The sequence below is a fragment of the Ahaetulla prasina genome, chromosome 11 (genome assembly GCF_028640845.1).
Source record: "Ahaetulla prasina isolate Xishuangbanna chromosome 11, ASM2864084v1, whole genome shotgun sequence".
Classification (NCBI taxonomy): domain Eukaryota; kingdom Metazoa; phylum Chordata; class Lepidosauria; order Squamata; family Colubridae; genus Ahaetulla; species Ahaetulla prasina.
Window position 1 is genome coordinate 4,323,400 of NC_080549.1, and position 15,661 is coordinate 4,339,060.

Below are 15,661 nucleotides of genomic sequence, written 5' to 3' on the forward strand. Positions count from 1 at the left end.
AGAGAGAGAGAGCAAAAGAGAGAAAAGGGGTGAGGGAGAAATAGAAAGAGATAGAGACAGAGAGAAAGGGAGAGAAGGAAAGAGAGGAAAAGAGAAAAAGAGTGAGAAAGATAGAAGGGGAGAGACAGAAATAAAGGAAAAGGTGATGGGGAGATAGAGAAAAATAAACAGAGAAAGAAAGAGAGCGAGAGCTGAGAGAAAAAAGTAAGTGAGAGAGAAAGAAGAGAGACATGAAGAGAGAGAAAAAGAGTGAGGGAGAAATGGAGAGAAGGAAAGAGAGAATAAGAGCGAAAAAGAAAGGAGGAAAGAAAAAGAGACAGGAAGAAAGGAAAAGTGAGGGAGAAATAGAGAGAAAGAATGAGACTGACAGAAAAAGGGAGAGAGAAGGAAAGAGAGAGAAAGAATGAGAGTGAGAGAGAAAGAGTGAGAAAGGGAGAGAGAGAGAGACCAAAAGAGAGAGAAAGAGTGAGGGAGAAATAGGGAAAAGGATTTACAGAGAGAAAGAAAAGAGTGGGAGACAAAGAGAAAAGGAAGAGAGAGAAAAATGTGTGTGTGTGTGTGTGTGTGTGTGTGTGTGTGAGAGAGAGAGAGAGAGAGAGAAAAAGAGAGAATGAGAGAGTCTAGTAGACTGGTCACATTATCCAACTTTGATGAGCAACTTTCATCCTTCAGACAAAAATATCTAAGCTCTTGTAAGTGCTGTAAGTAGGATCAAGAAGTTCATTATTGATTTCAGTTTGTTTCTCTTTTCAAGTTCACGATGGTAAAAATCTATTCAGGGCACTTCCTTTTTTTATTCCTTCACATCACACGTTCCATTCAAGTCGGGCTTATCCTCCGCCACCCACCCAAGCTGTGCTTGACAAACGGCTCTCCCAAGGCTCCAACTGGGGGTCCCCTGAGTCTCAACAGCCCGGCTTCTGTTTGTTCTTCATTGCAAGCGGATTCCTCCATGGGGATAGGAAGGAGGAGGAAGGAGAGGAAGATAAAGGGGAAAGAAGAGAGGAAGGAAGGAAGGAAGGAAGGAAGGAAGGAAGGAAGGAAGGAAGGAAGGAAGGAAGGAAGGAAGGAAGATAAAGGGGAAAGAAAAGGGAGGAAGGAGGAGGAAGGAGAGGGAAGAGAGGAGGGAGGGAGGGAGGAAGATAAAGGGGAAAGAAGAGAGGAAGGAAGGAAGGAAGGAAGGAAGGAAGGAAGGAAGGAAGGAAGGAAGGAGGAAGGAAGATAAAGGGGAAAGAAAAGGGAGGAAGGAGGGAGGAAGGAGAGGAAGGAGGAGGAAGGAAGGAAGATAAAGGGGAAAGAAAAGGGAGAGAGAAGGAAAGAGAGAAAGAATGAGAGTGAGAGAGAAAGAGTGAGAAAGGGAGAGAGAGAGAGACCAAAAGAGAGAGAAAGAGTGAGGGAGAAATAGGGAAAAGGATTTACAGAGAGAAAGAAAGAGTGGGAGACAAAGAGAAAAGGAAAGAGAGAGAAAAAATGTGTGTGTGTGTGTGTGTGTGTGTGTGTGTGTGTGAGAGAGAGAGAGAGAGAGAGAGAGAGAGAGAGAGAGAGAGAAAGAGAGAGTCTAGTAGACTGGTCACATTATCCAACTTTGATGAGCAACTTTCATCCTTCAGACAAAAATATCTAAGCTCTTGTAAGTGCTGTAAGTAGGATCAAGAAGTTCATTATTGATTTCAGTTTGTTTCTCTTTTCAAGTTCACGATGGTAAAAATCTATTCAGGGCACTTCCTTTTTTTATTCCTTCACATCACACGTTCCATTCAAGTCGGGCTTATCCTCCGCCACCCACCCAAGCTGTGCTTGACAAACGGCTCTCCCAAGGCTCCAACTGGGGGTCCCCTGAGTCTCAACAGCCCGGCTTCTGTTTGTTCTTCATTGCAAGCGGATTCCTCCATGGGGGATAGGAAGGGAGGGAGAGAGGAAGATAAAGGGGGAAAGAAGAGAGAGGAAGGAAGGAAGGAAGGAAGGAAGGAAGGAAGGAAGGAAGGAAGGAAGGAAGGAAGGAAGGAAGATAAAGGGGGAAAGAAGAGGGAGGAAGGAGGGAGGAAGGAGAGGGAAGGGAGGGAGGAAGGAAGATAAAGGGGGAAGGAAGGAAGGAAGGAAGGAAGGAAGGAAGGAAGGAAGGAAGGAAGGAGGGAAGGAAGATAAAGGGGGAAAGAAAAGGGAGGAAGGAGGGAGGAAGGAGAGGGAAGGGAGGGAGGAAGGAAGGAAGATAAAGGGGGAAAGAAAAGGGAGGGAGGAAGGAAGGAAGGAAGGAAGGAAGGAAAGAAGGAAGGAAGGAAGATAAAGAGGGATGGAAGAGGGAGGGAGGGAGGACTACATAAGAGAAACATGTATTAACAGTAACAGAGTTGGAAGGGACCTTGGAGGTCATCTAGTCCAATCCCCTGCTCACGCAGGAGACCTATACTAGGGATTCAAGCCGCCGAACTGCTGACCTTTCTGATCAACAAGCTCAGCGTCTTAGCCACTGAGTGTCACACGTGTGCGCGCGCACACACACACACACACACACACACACACACACACACACCCCATGATCTCAAGAAAAGACTCGTCAGAAGCTAACTAAATATGATACAAAGGGAATCCACCTTTGTACCCGTGTCCCAAAGGATTGAGGGCATAGATGGATTTCAGTGCCATCCCTACACACAATTTCCTCGTGAGTGCAACCTTCTCTACCTGGATCGAAGCCAAGTATTCTCAGCTCGCTAAGTTCACGGCCTCCCCAATCTTTACTTCACAGTCCGGTCTGAATCTGTCCAAGATAGCCATCCAGGTCAGGGAGAAAACCGGGTTGGATAAATTCATGTGGCCCTTGAAGTAGCTATAGCTGGAGGAGCCTGAGCGAGGAAGGGAGGAGTCAAACACGTCATCAGTCTCGAGTCCCTTCATGGCCACAAGAGATCCAAGCCCACCTTGAATTTTGTTGACTCTTATCCACCACCAATTTGCTCTGATCCTTAGGAGTTCAGATTTTTGGAGAGCAATTAAACTTGCTATATATTTTTTTTGAACTGCCCTGGACTTTTTTGGGGTGGGGGGAAAAGGGGGTCCAAAAAATTAAGACAGTGGACCCGAGAAAGCAATCACACCAATGTCCCAAAGGTGCTTTCCAGAAAATGAATCTTTTTTTTTATTGCAATCAGGACTTATCTTGTCAGCAAAGACAGGTAGGGGTGTGTAGAACAGGGAGGCAGAGCCAACTGTATGTACCCTTTAGACTTAATGAGTACAGCATAAAAATAATAGTGAATGATTGTGTCTAATTAGCAGTTGTTTCTCCAAACCTACCTTCCTTTCTTCCTTCCTTCCTTCCTTCCTTCCTTCCTTTCCTTCCTTCCTTCCTTTCTTTCTTTCTCTTTCTTCTTTCTCTCTCCCTCGTCTCTTTTTTCTTTCTTTCTCTCTTCTTTCTTTCTCACTCTCTTCTTTCTTTCTCTCTGTCCTTCTTTCTTTCTGTCCTTCTTTCTTTCTTTTTCTCTTTTCTTTCTTTCTTTCTCTCTCTTTCATCTTTCATCTTTCTCTCTCTCTTCTTTCTTTCTTTCTCTCCCTCTTATTCATTCCTTTCTTTCTCTCCCTCATCTTTCTTTCTCTCTCTCTTCTTTCTTTCTCTCTCTCTTCTTTCTCTCTCCCTCCTCTTCCTTTCTCTTCCTTTCTCTCTCTCTCTCTTTCTTCTTTCTTTCTTTCTCTGTCTCCCTCTTCCTTCTTTCTTTCTTTTCTTTCTTTCTCTCATCTTTCTTTCTCTCACTCTCTTCTTTCTTTCTTTCTCTCCCTCTTATTCATTCCTTTCTTTCTCTCCCTCATCTTTCTTTCTATCTCTCTTCTTTCTTTCTCTCGCTCTCTTCTTTCTTTCTCCCTTTTCCTTCCTTCTTTCCTTTCTCTCTCTCTTTCTTCTTTCTTTCTCTCTCTCCCTCTTCTTTCTTTCTTTCTTTTTTAACAACCCCTCATCCCCAAGTCTTTGGTGAATTAACCCACCCGTGCAAGCACAAGCGAACACACATACACACACAGGGGAATCTATTTGTATTTTTCACGAGGCTCCAAAATGAAAGTCACTCCGTGGAAGCAAGAGAGAGCAGTGGTCCCTTTTCTTTCTGGCTGCCATTTGCGTCAACTGGACCCTTCTTTCTTTGCGATGCTTGGCTGGTCATATTTGGAAATCTCATCCAGACCGGTCACGTTTCTCATCACATCTGAGAGTTGCTGTGCTCTGCATGGCAATTAAGCGTTTCTTTGTTTCATCTCCCGGCTGTTTGCCGAAGCTTCCTGCTGCAGATTCAAAGGCTACGGCCGATTGCTGCAGTGCTTGGCAAAAAAAAAACAACAACGAGGGGTGGGGGAGGAGGGAGCTGGTTCCTTTTCCAGACCACCCGGAAAAACAATTCAGTGATTACCTAGGAAAACGGAGCTTGAAGGAATTCTCGTTTGCAGCTCTAGCTTTTGAATGGGCTCTTCAGATACCATCTTCTTCGGAAAGACTGGGGGATGCTGCCCACATTGAGTGAAATAAATGGGTTGGGTCCTATCAATGCAAAGTCCGTGATGTAGACCAGGGATCTCCAACCTTGGTCCCTTTAAGACTTGTGGACTTCAACTCCCAGAGTCCCTCAGCCAGCAAAGCTGGCTGAGGAACTCTGGGAATTGAAGTCCACAAGTCTTAAAGGGTCCAAGGTTGGAGACACCTGATGTAGACCACAGTCAATGTTTGGGTAGATGTTTGATCAGTTTATTCAGCAATGACTAGGTTTACAAAGAACTCCCAGTGGTGAGCGTATCCAACGCACCTTCCTCCTTCCATTTCCCCAACAACTACCTTGGCGAGGTAGGGTTGAGCTGAGAGAGAAGGACTGTCCCAAAGTCACCCAGCTGGCTTTCCTGCCTCCTGGTGATTGGCCGAAAGTAACCCAACCAGTTTTCATGCCTAAGGTGGGACTAGACCTCCCAGTCTCCTGGTGGTTGGCCCAAAGTCACCCAGTCTGCTTTCATGCCTAGAACTCCCAGTCTCCTGGTGGCTGACCTAAAATAACCCAGCAGCTGTCATGTCTAAGGGACTAGAACTCACTGTCTCCTGGTGATTGGCCGAAAGTTACCCAACCAGCTTTCATGCCTAAAATGGGACTAGAATTCCCAGTCTCCTGGTGGTTGGCCCAAATTCACCCAGCCTGCTTTCATGCCTAAGGCAAGACTAGAACTCACCAACACCTGGTCCTTGGGCCAAAGTCACCTAGCAGCTTTCATGTCTAAGGCAGGACTAGAACTCCCAGACTCCTAGTGATTGGGCCAAATCACCCAGCCATCTTTCATGCCTAAGGCAGGATTAGATCTTACCGTCTCCTGGTGATCGGCCCAAAAGTCATTCAGCTGGCTTTTACTCCTAAATTGGAACTAGAACTCACAATCTCCCACTTTCTACCCTGATGACTTAACCACTGGACCAAACTGGCTTTCACATGTTCACATGTTAGATAGATGTCTCCATAGGACAACCTATAAAAGCTGAAAGAAAGGAATCCATGGGCGAACAGGATGCACCAAAGAAAGCAAAATTCTTCCTATTTTATCAACCCCTGTAGAGAGCGCAGAAAAGGGAAGAGAAATGCTTAACTCTTCCAATATGAGGGGGTCAAGACACACCTCTCTTTACATGAACATTAACATCAGTGCATAAGTGATTGTCCACCATTGTCAATTTTTGAGATGCGGAGTTTAGGGTTTCGGAGGATGATAAATCTAATAAGATTCAAAAGTCATATAAAAAAGTATATTTAATTCATTTTCTTCCTCCATCTTCTGAAAAAGCTCGGGCTCCATGACCATATTTGGGTGTGTGCAGATATCCACACGTGAATGAGTGTGGATATCTGTATGACTGTAACTTGTTGCTGGCAATCCTTATGATTTATATTGATATACTGACCATCAATTGTGTTGTAAATGTTGTACCTTGATGAAGGTATCTTTTCTTTTATGTACACTGAGAGCATATGTACCAAGACAATTTCCTTGTGTGTCCAATCACACTTGGCCAATAAAAAATTCTATTCTATTCTATTCTATTCTATTCTATTCTATTCTATTCTATTCTATTCTATTCTACTCTACTCTACTCTACTCTACTCTACTCTACTCTACTCTACTCTACTCTACTCTACTCTATTTTATTTTATTTTATTTTATTCTATTCTATTCTATTCTATTCTATGAGGGTGTGTTCATCTTTCATCAAAAGCAGCCACCTAAAAGCCGACAGGAACAACGAGCTAAGAAAAGTGCCTAGTGAACAAGGATTGAGATCTAAGAATGAGAAAACGAAGCTTCAAACATGACTTTTCCTTTAAACCTTTGTAACAAAAATATTATCTCTTTTGCCTCTTGGTTGACCTTCAATTCAGCGGTTGGATGAACCCAACTTTTGAATTGATGGGGCTTAGTGCTTTGCCGGAATGGCTTGCTGCGACAAAGTTTGTACATGCCAAGTTCATCTACCGGTTGGCATCTCATGACAGACAATGAACCATCTGACCCGTTCTTGTAGCTGAGATGATGATTCAGCTTCTGCTAAGAGAACTCACCTCTTTTCCTCATTAATTACATTCTATCTTTCCTAGCAACCATCTCCTAGCACCTGTTGCTAATATTTCTTCTTTCCAACATTCCATACCCTTGGACCAGTTCTGACTAATGGTCTTCCATCGCTCTGTATCATGCCAATAAGCATCTAACGAAATTTCAGATTAGATGGGGAAGTGATTGTGAACAGCAATATGGAGGTTTCCTTGAAGTAGTTATTGTGTCCTGGAGGTGTATGCCTTTTATACATGTATACGGAGATACTGCAGATTGGCTCCTTGCTGATTGGCCAAGTGCGTCTTCTAAGAACCATGGCTGAGATTGAAGGTACTTGGGACATCTTCGTGCACCCAGACAGAGCTTCTTGTTAAGTAACACTTTCAGTAATCGTAGCTTTGGTCTTGTGGATAGCTGAACAAAGGATCTTGCTTAAATTGGCAGTAATGAAATGTAAACAGGTTCTCTAGGGTGACAAATGTGCTTCTGCATTTCTTTATAAGATAGATAGATATAGATGGATCAATCGATAGAGAGAGAGAGAGAGAGAGATGATAGACATAGATAGATAGATAGATAGATAGATAGATAGATAGATAGATAGATAGAGATAGATGATAGACATAGATAGAAATAGATAGATAGATAGATAGATAGATAGATAGATAGATAGATAGATAGATAGATAGATAGATAGATAGATAGATAGATAGATAGATAATAATTAGTCAATGGCCTTAGGAGAAATAGTTTGTTCCTGTTCATTTGTTATGAGATAGCAAAGTGACTGGCCTGAAGTCACACAACTAGTTTTCATGTCCAAGGATGGACTAGAACTCACCTGATGACTGTCCCCAAACAACTAGGCTGGCTTTCATGCCTAAATTGGGATTAGAATACACAGTCTCCTGGTGATTGGCCCAAAGTCCCCCAGCTGGCTTTCATGGCTAAGGCAGGACTTTGAACTCATCATCTCCCAGTGATTGGACCAAAATTACTCAGCCAACTTTCGTGCCTAAAACAGAACTAAAACTCACCGTCTCCTGGTGATTGGCTCAAATTCTTCCAGCTAGCTTTCATGCCTAATGTGGGACTCACCGTCTCCCACTTTCTAGCCTGGTGTCTTAACCACTAGACCAAACTGGCTCTTTTGTGACCCTAGAGCCTTGGTGGCGCAGTGGTTAGAGTGCAGTACTGCAAGCTTCCTTTGCTGACTGCCGGCTGCCTGCAATTTGGCAGTTCAAATCCCACCAGGCTCAAGGTTGACTCAGCCTTCCATCCTTCCAAAGTGAGTAAAATGAGGACCCAGATTGTTGGGGGCAAGAGGCTAACTCTGTAAACTGCTTAGAGAGGGCTGGAAAGCACTGTGAAGCAGTATATAAATCTAAGTGCTATTGCTATTGCTATCTGCAAGGTCCATTAACAGCTGGAGTTGAAAGAGATTCCTATGCTGTGGCTCTCCTAAGAAACCATGCTTGGTTCATATCAGCCGGCATGAATGAAAATTGAACCATCTTCCAAAGACATCTATCTATCCACAATTTCCCTCCAGAATTATTGGCCTCTAGATATAACAATCCTTTTTGTTGTCCGTTCTTGATGGGGTCCAACTGCAGGTCAACATCAAGAAAAGGATGAGTCGTAAGGGAAAGAAAATGAATGGGAGCCATCTTCTGCTGATCTCTCTGACAGTAATGGATGTTTATGGCCAGCCTTCAGAAGAAACGCTAGTTAGTTTGTTCAAAGAAATTCAGTCTTCAACTTTCTGCCCCTGGGAAGCCAAAAATACCTAAGCAGGAAATAAGAAAGGAAGTGAAACTATGAATGATAATTTTGGTGACCGTCTGGTGGAATGGATTAATGTGCGGTAAAACACCTCAGGGGGCACCGGGCTGACTCTTGTAGAATAAAAAAGCTGCCAGGGTTGACAGATGAAAAAGGTCATCAGTGAAGCCTTTGTCAGGTGGTGTTAGCCCTACCCACCTTAAAAAAAAGAATAAAAATAAAATCTGAATTAATTGGGTGCAAAAGAAGAAAGGAGAAAATGTTCCTGCATGGGTTCAGAGGTAAGCAGACTAAAATGCCTTCTTAAAAAGCTAAGGTGATCAGAATCTAAATTCTGGACAACCCAACTGTTGGAAAGGTTTCTAAAAAGCTTTTCTGGGCTTAGACTTGTCACAGTTGTGTGAAAGCAAGAGGAGGAGAATGGGGGAGGATAAGAAGAAGAGGAGGAGGAAGAGGAGGAAAAGAAAGAGGAGGAGGAGAAGAGGAGGAGGAGGAAGGGGAGGAGGAGGAGGAAAAGAAAGAGGAGGAGGAGAAGAGGAGGAGGAAGGGGAGGAGAAGGAGAAGGAGAAGGAGAAGAAGAAGAAGAAGAAGAAGAAGAAGAAGAAGAAGAAGAAGAAGAAGAAGAAGAAGAAGGGAAAGAGGAGGAGGAGGAGGAGGAGGAAGAATCCATCTATTTGTTAAAGAATGATCACCCAAAAAAATTTTCACGCTAAAAACAAATGTGATTTTCTCCACTTCTACCACGTCCATTTCTGCTCCAGAGTGGACATTCACATGTCTCAGAAAAATGGTTAAGAGAGCAATAAAACATTGTCTCCTCTACAAGGTGGCACAAGGGGCGGTGATCACACTTGACTGAGGTGTAAGGCTTTGCATGGATTCATTATGCATATCTTTTTTTCTTTCTTTGGAGTGTGCAGTGGTGCTCTTTGATAACACCAGCAGCATTTGGAAGGTATGGAAAAAAGCAGTCAGTGCAAATTCTTCCTGCATTCTGCTCCTTCTTTATGTCCAAGAAAACAAGTCCACCATTTTGGAAACAATGAAGAGGTGAGGATATGGAAAAGAAATACGACGGAGTCACGGTCAACATTTCTCTCCAACCATGCCAACTTCTCATTTGCTGGCTGTCGCTTTAAGAAAAGAACCAAGTAGCCATTTTGGAAGGATCCTGAATATTAAGCGTTAATAACGACACCATTATGTTGGATTTTTGGCCTCTCAGACTGACATTACATGATGGACAACCAACCCACTCACTCAAAAAAAGAAAAGATATCTTTCTTTGTAAATCCCAGCTGAATCAAGCGCTATCCGTTTTTAAGAGTTCTAATAACAGTCTTTCTAATGTGGGTAGGGTATATTATTTCAGTAACAAATGACGAAAAGACAAAAAATTTTAGCAAGGTGTTCTCTGCCCGGTTGCTGGGTGGGCGTGGTCATGGTGGGCGTGGCCTAGTCGGCCTCCTGCACCATGGAGGGGGAGAGCGTTTTTGCCCTCCCTGGGCTCCGGAGGCTTTTCTTGAGCCACCGGAAGGGTGAAAACAGCCTCCCCAGGCTCCCAAGGCTGGAGACTGGAAACGAGCTCGTCCGACCTTCTCGAACTTCCAGGAGACCCGTTTTTCACCCTCCCCAAGCCTCTGTGTGCACCCTGCCCTTACCTGCATCCAAAACGGGCCACGTGGGGTCTCCTTGGAAGGGTGGGTGGGGCCAGCCAGGAGTGGGATTTGGGGCTTTTCCAAACTCCACAGAATTTTAGCTAGAGGTTCTCCCGAACCCCTGCGAACCCTCAGCAGAATCTTAGCTAGAGGTTCTCCTGAACCTCTGCGAACCCCCAGCAGCCCACTCCTGCGAAAAGGCCTAGATTTTATTGCCATGAATTCTAAAGTAAAACTAGACATCTCCCCCCCCACCCTCCGTTGACCTGTACGCATTTCTGCGAGCGACAAAGGAAACCCTCATAAAAGCTATCAAGAAACATTTCACAACAGTCAAATTAATTGGTTCTCTCTCTCTCTCTCTCTCTTTTTTTTTTTACTGTATTTGAATGAAGTGATTGTCAAATAAAGCATACCCTGACAGTTAATAGTGTCATTTAGAGGCGTAGAATTATTGGCTTGTTATTGGATGAAAACAAAAAGCAAACACTTTGCATTAAGAAGTTTTAATGTGTTTAAAATCCTCATTAGGGATTTATGAACACTACTCGCTCAGCAGAACATCTCATTAATAAGAAACTGAGCCGTTCGCTTCTTCCGTGGTGCAATTTTCAGAGGTTGGGTGTGTTTGTTTTGGTTTGGTTGTCTATGCCTGCATGCTTATGAGTGTCTGTCTGTCTGTCTGTCTGTCTGTGCGTGCACCGGCTTTAATTTTCCATGCTGCTGTCATTAAAGCTTTCGTTTGAACTTGGACTGCACGCTGTCAGAGTTCGCCTTTCATTGCTGCGATTTCAAAATCAACTGGAGAGACAGTTATGTCAGTATCCGCGTTGGTCCTCTTTGCTTTTTTTTTTTTGGGGGGGGTGAGCAATTAAGGAGCCCAGGGTGAAAAACACCACAGATCTAAAGGTTTTCAAATCGTGGAAGGTCAGAAATCTCAGCTTTGAACAGATCTGGCACAGGGGTGGGTTTCATTTACCGTTGCTACCGGTTCACTCACGCAGAGCATATTTAATGACGTCCGGGTGAATGGGCGGAGCTTCCCGCCGCCGCTGCTACCGGTTCGCTGGAACCAGGGCAAACCGGTAGCAACCCATCACTGATCTGTCAGCAACTTTCGACAAGTGAAGTTAAACTGGTTTAAGGGGCCCTAGTAAAAATTCAGGGCTTGCGCCCACTGGGATCCTCATACCTAAACAACTTACCTTATCTGCGGCCAAAATCTGAAAATAACATTGAACACGGCACAGGTACTTAAGTAAAATGGTTCAGCTGAGATCTGCAAATATGGGACTTCTTAGGGTAGATTGTAGAGATGATACCGAAATATAACCTTATCATATTTTATCTATATCTGACATTATTGTACTCTATTCCAATTTCATTTTAGACTGCTTTTTAGTCCAATTTTATTTTAAATCATATCTTATTCCAATTTCATTTTAAATCATATTTTATTCCAAATTTATTTTAAGTTGTATGTCATCCAATTCCGTTTTAAATTGCTTTTATCAAATTTTAGTAATCATTTGTTTCTGGAACTTTGCACGTTGATATGGCCCAAGCGCTAATCAATAAATGACACAGGGCTTGTATTTGGTGGCTTTTTAAGTTACACAATACAGCACAAGGAGTTCATTTTATTGTTTTACCCCGGAGCAATTACTCCACCCCATCACTTTCAGGAGCAAGTGACATTGTTGTCAACTGATTTTTTTCCCAAGCAAAAGGCTTCCATTGATTAAATTCTAATTTGAAATGTTGGAAATGACATCTGTCCATTCAAAAAGATTCCATCAATTGCCTTTTCTCCCCCAGAATCATTTATCAAAACTTCTAAATTTCTTTCAAATGTTAAAAAAAAACCAAAAACCTACCAATCTTGGAAAAGGATTATGAAAAGCAGATGAGCGAAATTCCCATCTGCCGAAATTGGCCAAATTTAATAGGTACGTCTATTCTGAGTCTAAACAAGAGTTTATCAGTGGAGGAAAAAAAGGAATTGTCCCATCATAAATCTGGATGAGTATCCATGTTTCAGAAGCACACTTTTTTAATAGCAAATTGTCCAAGGCAGGGGTGAAATCCAGCAGGTTCTGACAGGTTCTGGAGAACCGGTAGCGGAAATTTTGACCCATTCAGAGAACCGGCAAATACCACCTCTGGCTGGCCCCAGAAACGGGTGGGAATGGAGATTTTGCAATATCCTTCCCCCTGGAGTGGAGTGGGAATGGAGATTTTGTAGTATCCTTCCCCTGCCATGTCCACCAAGCCACACAACACCCACCAAGCCATGCCCACAGAACCGGTAGTAAAAAAAAATGGATTTCACCATTGGTCCAAGGTATCTAACTTCTATGGACTCTCATGTTGAATTCAGTCTCCTCCAGTTTCACAAAGCCTGAAGTTTCTTTCTGTCCCAAATTTGCAAATTGGGCTAAATTCTGCCCCAGTTTTTTCCAATTGTTGTAAATCCTTGGCCAAAAAATAAATAAATAAAAAGAGACTGAAAGAAGATTCTTCGCCCAATTTATTTTTTAAAAAATAAATCTTTAAAGCTCCCACAGGTATGTCTTGAGCTATATTTGGCACAAATGTGGATGGATTTCAGACTTACGTTCCAAAGACAGTTTTCTTTCTTTCTTAAATAGAGCTCAGAGTAAGTTTTCTGGGTCACATAAACTGCTTTGGGGTTCCTAGAAGGAGCGGGTGATCTATATGCCCATCAGCTGGAGCAAATTAGAAGTTATTCAAGAGCCTGTTAATTCCTCTATCCTTTCTCTGAAGCTGAAATTCATCTGTACTACTCTTAAAAAGTGTTTATATGTTATACTGGCAAACTGTCAGGCCCCAAGACCTAAGAATGACATGTAGAGTTCCTTATGAGTAGTTTCCTTTATTATTCTTCACCTACAGACAGAATCTTGCCAGTCTAAGGCAACTATTTGCATAACTGCATATATACTCTGAGGTAAGCTAGGTGTCAGGGTTCCAGAAAAACCTCTTCTGCATAAAAAAAACTCAGAAGCCATTGTCTTTCAGAGTTCTTTACTAGCATGAGGAAACTGGCACACAATGAGTGAAATTCCAAAACTGAACTTTCGGATTCTTTTCTCAGTTATACAAACCCCAAGAGTCCCACCCCCCTAACCCCTTTGCTGGCCACACGGTCCCACGTTCTCCCAGTTCATTCGAATATCTTCTCGCCACTCTTCCTGCAGATGTGAACACCATCTGACCTTGACCGCTTGAAGAATGTTACCATACCCCTCAACCCCCCTTCTTCCCCTCAGGGGAAAAATGTGGCAGCGTCTGGAACCCTAAAGTCTAGTATGGTTTCCAGGCCTGACACTAGGAAAGGACCGTTTTAACTCTCTACCTGCTGTCCAAATTTTCTATGCTCTGTTGCTTCTTTGCCCTCGGGGAAGCAGGGTTCTGTCATTCCCCTCCAGCCTCTGTAAGTAATCCTGGGAGATAGCCTTGAGAGAGAGATGCCTGGAATGTGCTTTTGTTTTTGGCTGCCATCCCCCTTGCCTATGACAATTCAAGAGCAAGCCAGTGATTCTTTGCAAGTTGGCATTGCCCCTCCCTCCTGGAAATCCAGACTACATTCCACCACACAAACAGAAATATTATTCAGTCTGCAACTAGTTTAACAATCCTATCGGCTCATCCATGCTATTTTCTCCCCATGAACTAACAGCAGTATGAATTCTTTAGGCATGAAGATTTTCATTTGGGATTTGTTTGTTGATGTATATCTGAGCAATCATATAGATGGATCTGTCTCTAAGTACAACTAATTAATTAATAACCAAGGAAGGCTGACCTTCCCTGGGGATACAGTGGAAAGTAATGCTTTGTTGTTTTACCATTTAAAAAGGTGGCATGTAACCTGTTGATATTACCTGTCTTTTATTGGTACTATGACCAGAAAAATTCCTTTTTAGACTGACTACGTGTATCCTTCTCCCTCTTTTAGGTTAGCCTTCCCAATGACTCCAACTGTGTGGAAGAGATATTACGGGTAAGTGGAATTCCTTTTTGTCAATTATATCATAGAATCTCCATAGTAGGTTAAGTAGCATTTAGCTTAGAACTGTCATGATACATATACAGTCAAATCTCTATTTATCTAGGAGACTTATGAAGTTATTTCAAGCTGAGAATCCTATTTTAGCTGGAGTGTGTACTGAACTCTGTGGAAGCAGAGAAAAATAGAATCAATTCCATCCATTCGTAAAGCAAAATGATGCTTTAAGAGGTGAACTTTCAACAGCCAAAAATAGCAACACCCGTAACTCCTACAGAAATATCAAGACGTTGGGTGAAACCAGGCATTTGCAGCACCACAATACAAAAAAACATTAAGGGTTACAACTTGTATTCCTTGTTCAAAAGCCACTTCAGCTGAGTAACATCAAACTAAAAATGGAGGTTGAAAGAAGGGGCCCAGAAATTAAGTAGAATATTCCAAAGGAAGTCCTTCTTGATGGATCAAAAGTATCCCATATCTGATGTAGCTTTCCATCTTAGAATGTATCCATTCTATTAAAGTTGCATCAGTCAGGTTAACCTTATCCATACGTTCTTGCATATTCCTTCCTCAAGGCCATTCAGTGTTTTCATACAGAGATTTCTGCCAAAGACAAATCTCTTTGGGTCACCATTGAACTTGGTGAATGTTCCTTGTTGCAAGTCTGTGTTGGGGTTCACCATGTGAGGAACAGCAGCAAGCAGACCTTCTCCTTTAGAGGTTGCCATGATGTCTTCACTGAAGACCCAACTAGGACACAACACTTGTTTGAAGCAGGAAGTCTTCGTCTATACTCAAGATTTCCCCAAGAACTTAAACCCTGATCTTTGTGAAATCAACCTTTGTATGTGCAGGGTTTTAGACTATAGACTAATCCAGTCAATTGTTGTGGCCCACCAGTGGCCAGCAGTGCTGGTGGCAGACTTAGACAGTGAGGAGGTTGGGGAGAAACATGGGCCAGTCCTGGTGTCTGGTGAAGACTCTGTTGAGTGCTCTGCATCAAAAGCAGAGATGGGACCAGGGCCGTCCAACAGTTAGCTGCCTTCAAAGTCAGATATCAGTGGGGCAGAAGAACAGCTGGAGCCTGTTCCCAATGTGCGCATGCACAGAGCTGCCAGGAGAAGGTAACAGCTAAAGAACAAGGGCCGACTCAGGAGTAAAGCCACAGGTGGATGGTGAATGGCATCCCCCCTCCCATAGGGAATAGGCCCCTCCCATAGAGAATGAAGAGAAGCGAAAGGGGAGGGGAGTTTGCAGGAAACAATTAGTTCAATTCATTAGAGTGAAGATCTGTTCCTGACTTCTTGCCAAGTATTGTCTGCTACAGAGTGGCGTTTGGAAGATATCGGCCTGGCCGCTCTCCAAGCCTGATAAAAGTCTGTAGTTATAAAATCTCTTGAAAGACTGTTGGGCAGGACTTTGCTGGAGAGGAATTCCCTTAACCTAAATAAAAGAGGTTTTACCGGGATGAGGAGTCTGCTTCATGCTCTTGGGAGGCCTAGGTCAGAACATCAATGGTTGTCTGTTCACAAAAGTCACGTCACCACTTCTTCTTCACGTTGGTTGGGAAATCAGAGAGTTGAAACAGATCTACGGCATGTCAGACTGGGGAAGA

At 43.2% G+C, this 15,661-nt stretch overlaps 1 protein-coding gene across 1 annotated transcript in view; it reads left to right on the top strand.

Annotated features, from left to right (window-relative positions):
- AFF2 (ALF transcription elongation factor 2) overlaps positions 1-15,661 on the top strand; it is a 340,517-nt gene that overhangs the window by 189,428 nt on the left and 135,428 nt on the right. The window contains exon 4 of the mRNA XM_058196752.1: positions 13,993-14,037. Coding sequence (XP_058052735.1) covers positions 13,993-14,037 — 45 coding nt within the window. The remainder of the gene's footprint in view (positions 1-13,992; positions 14,038-15,661) is intronic.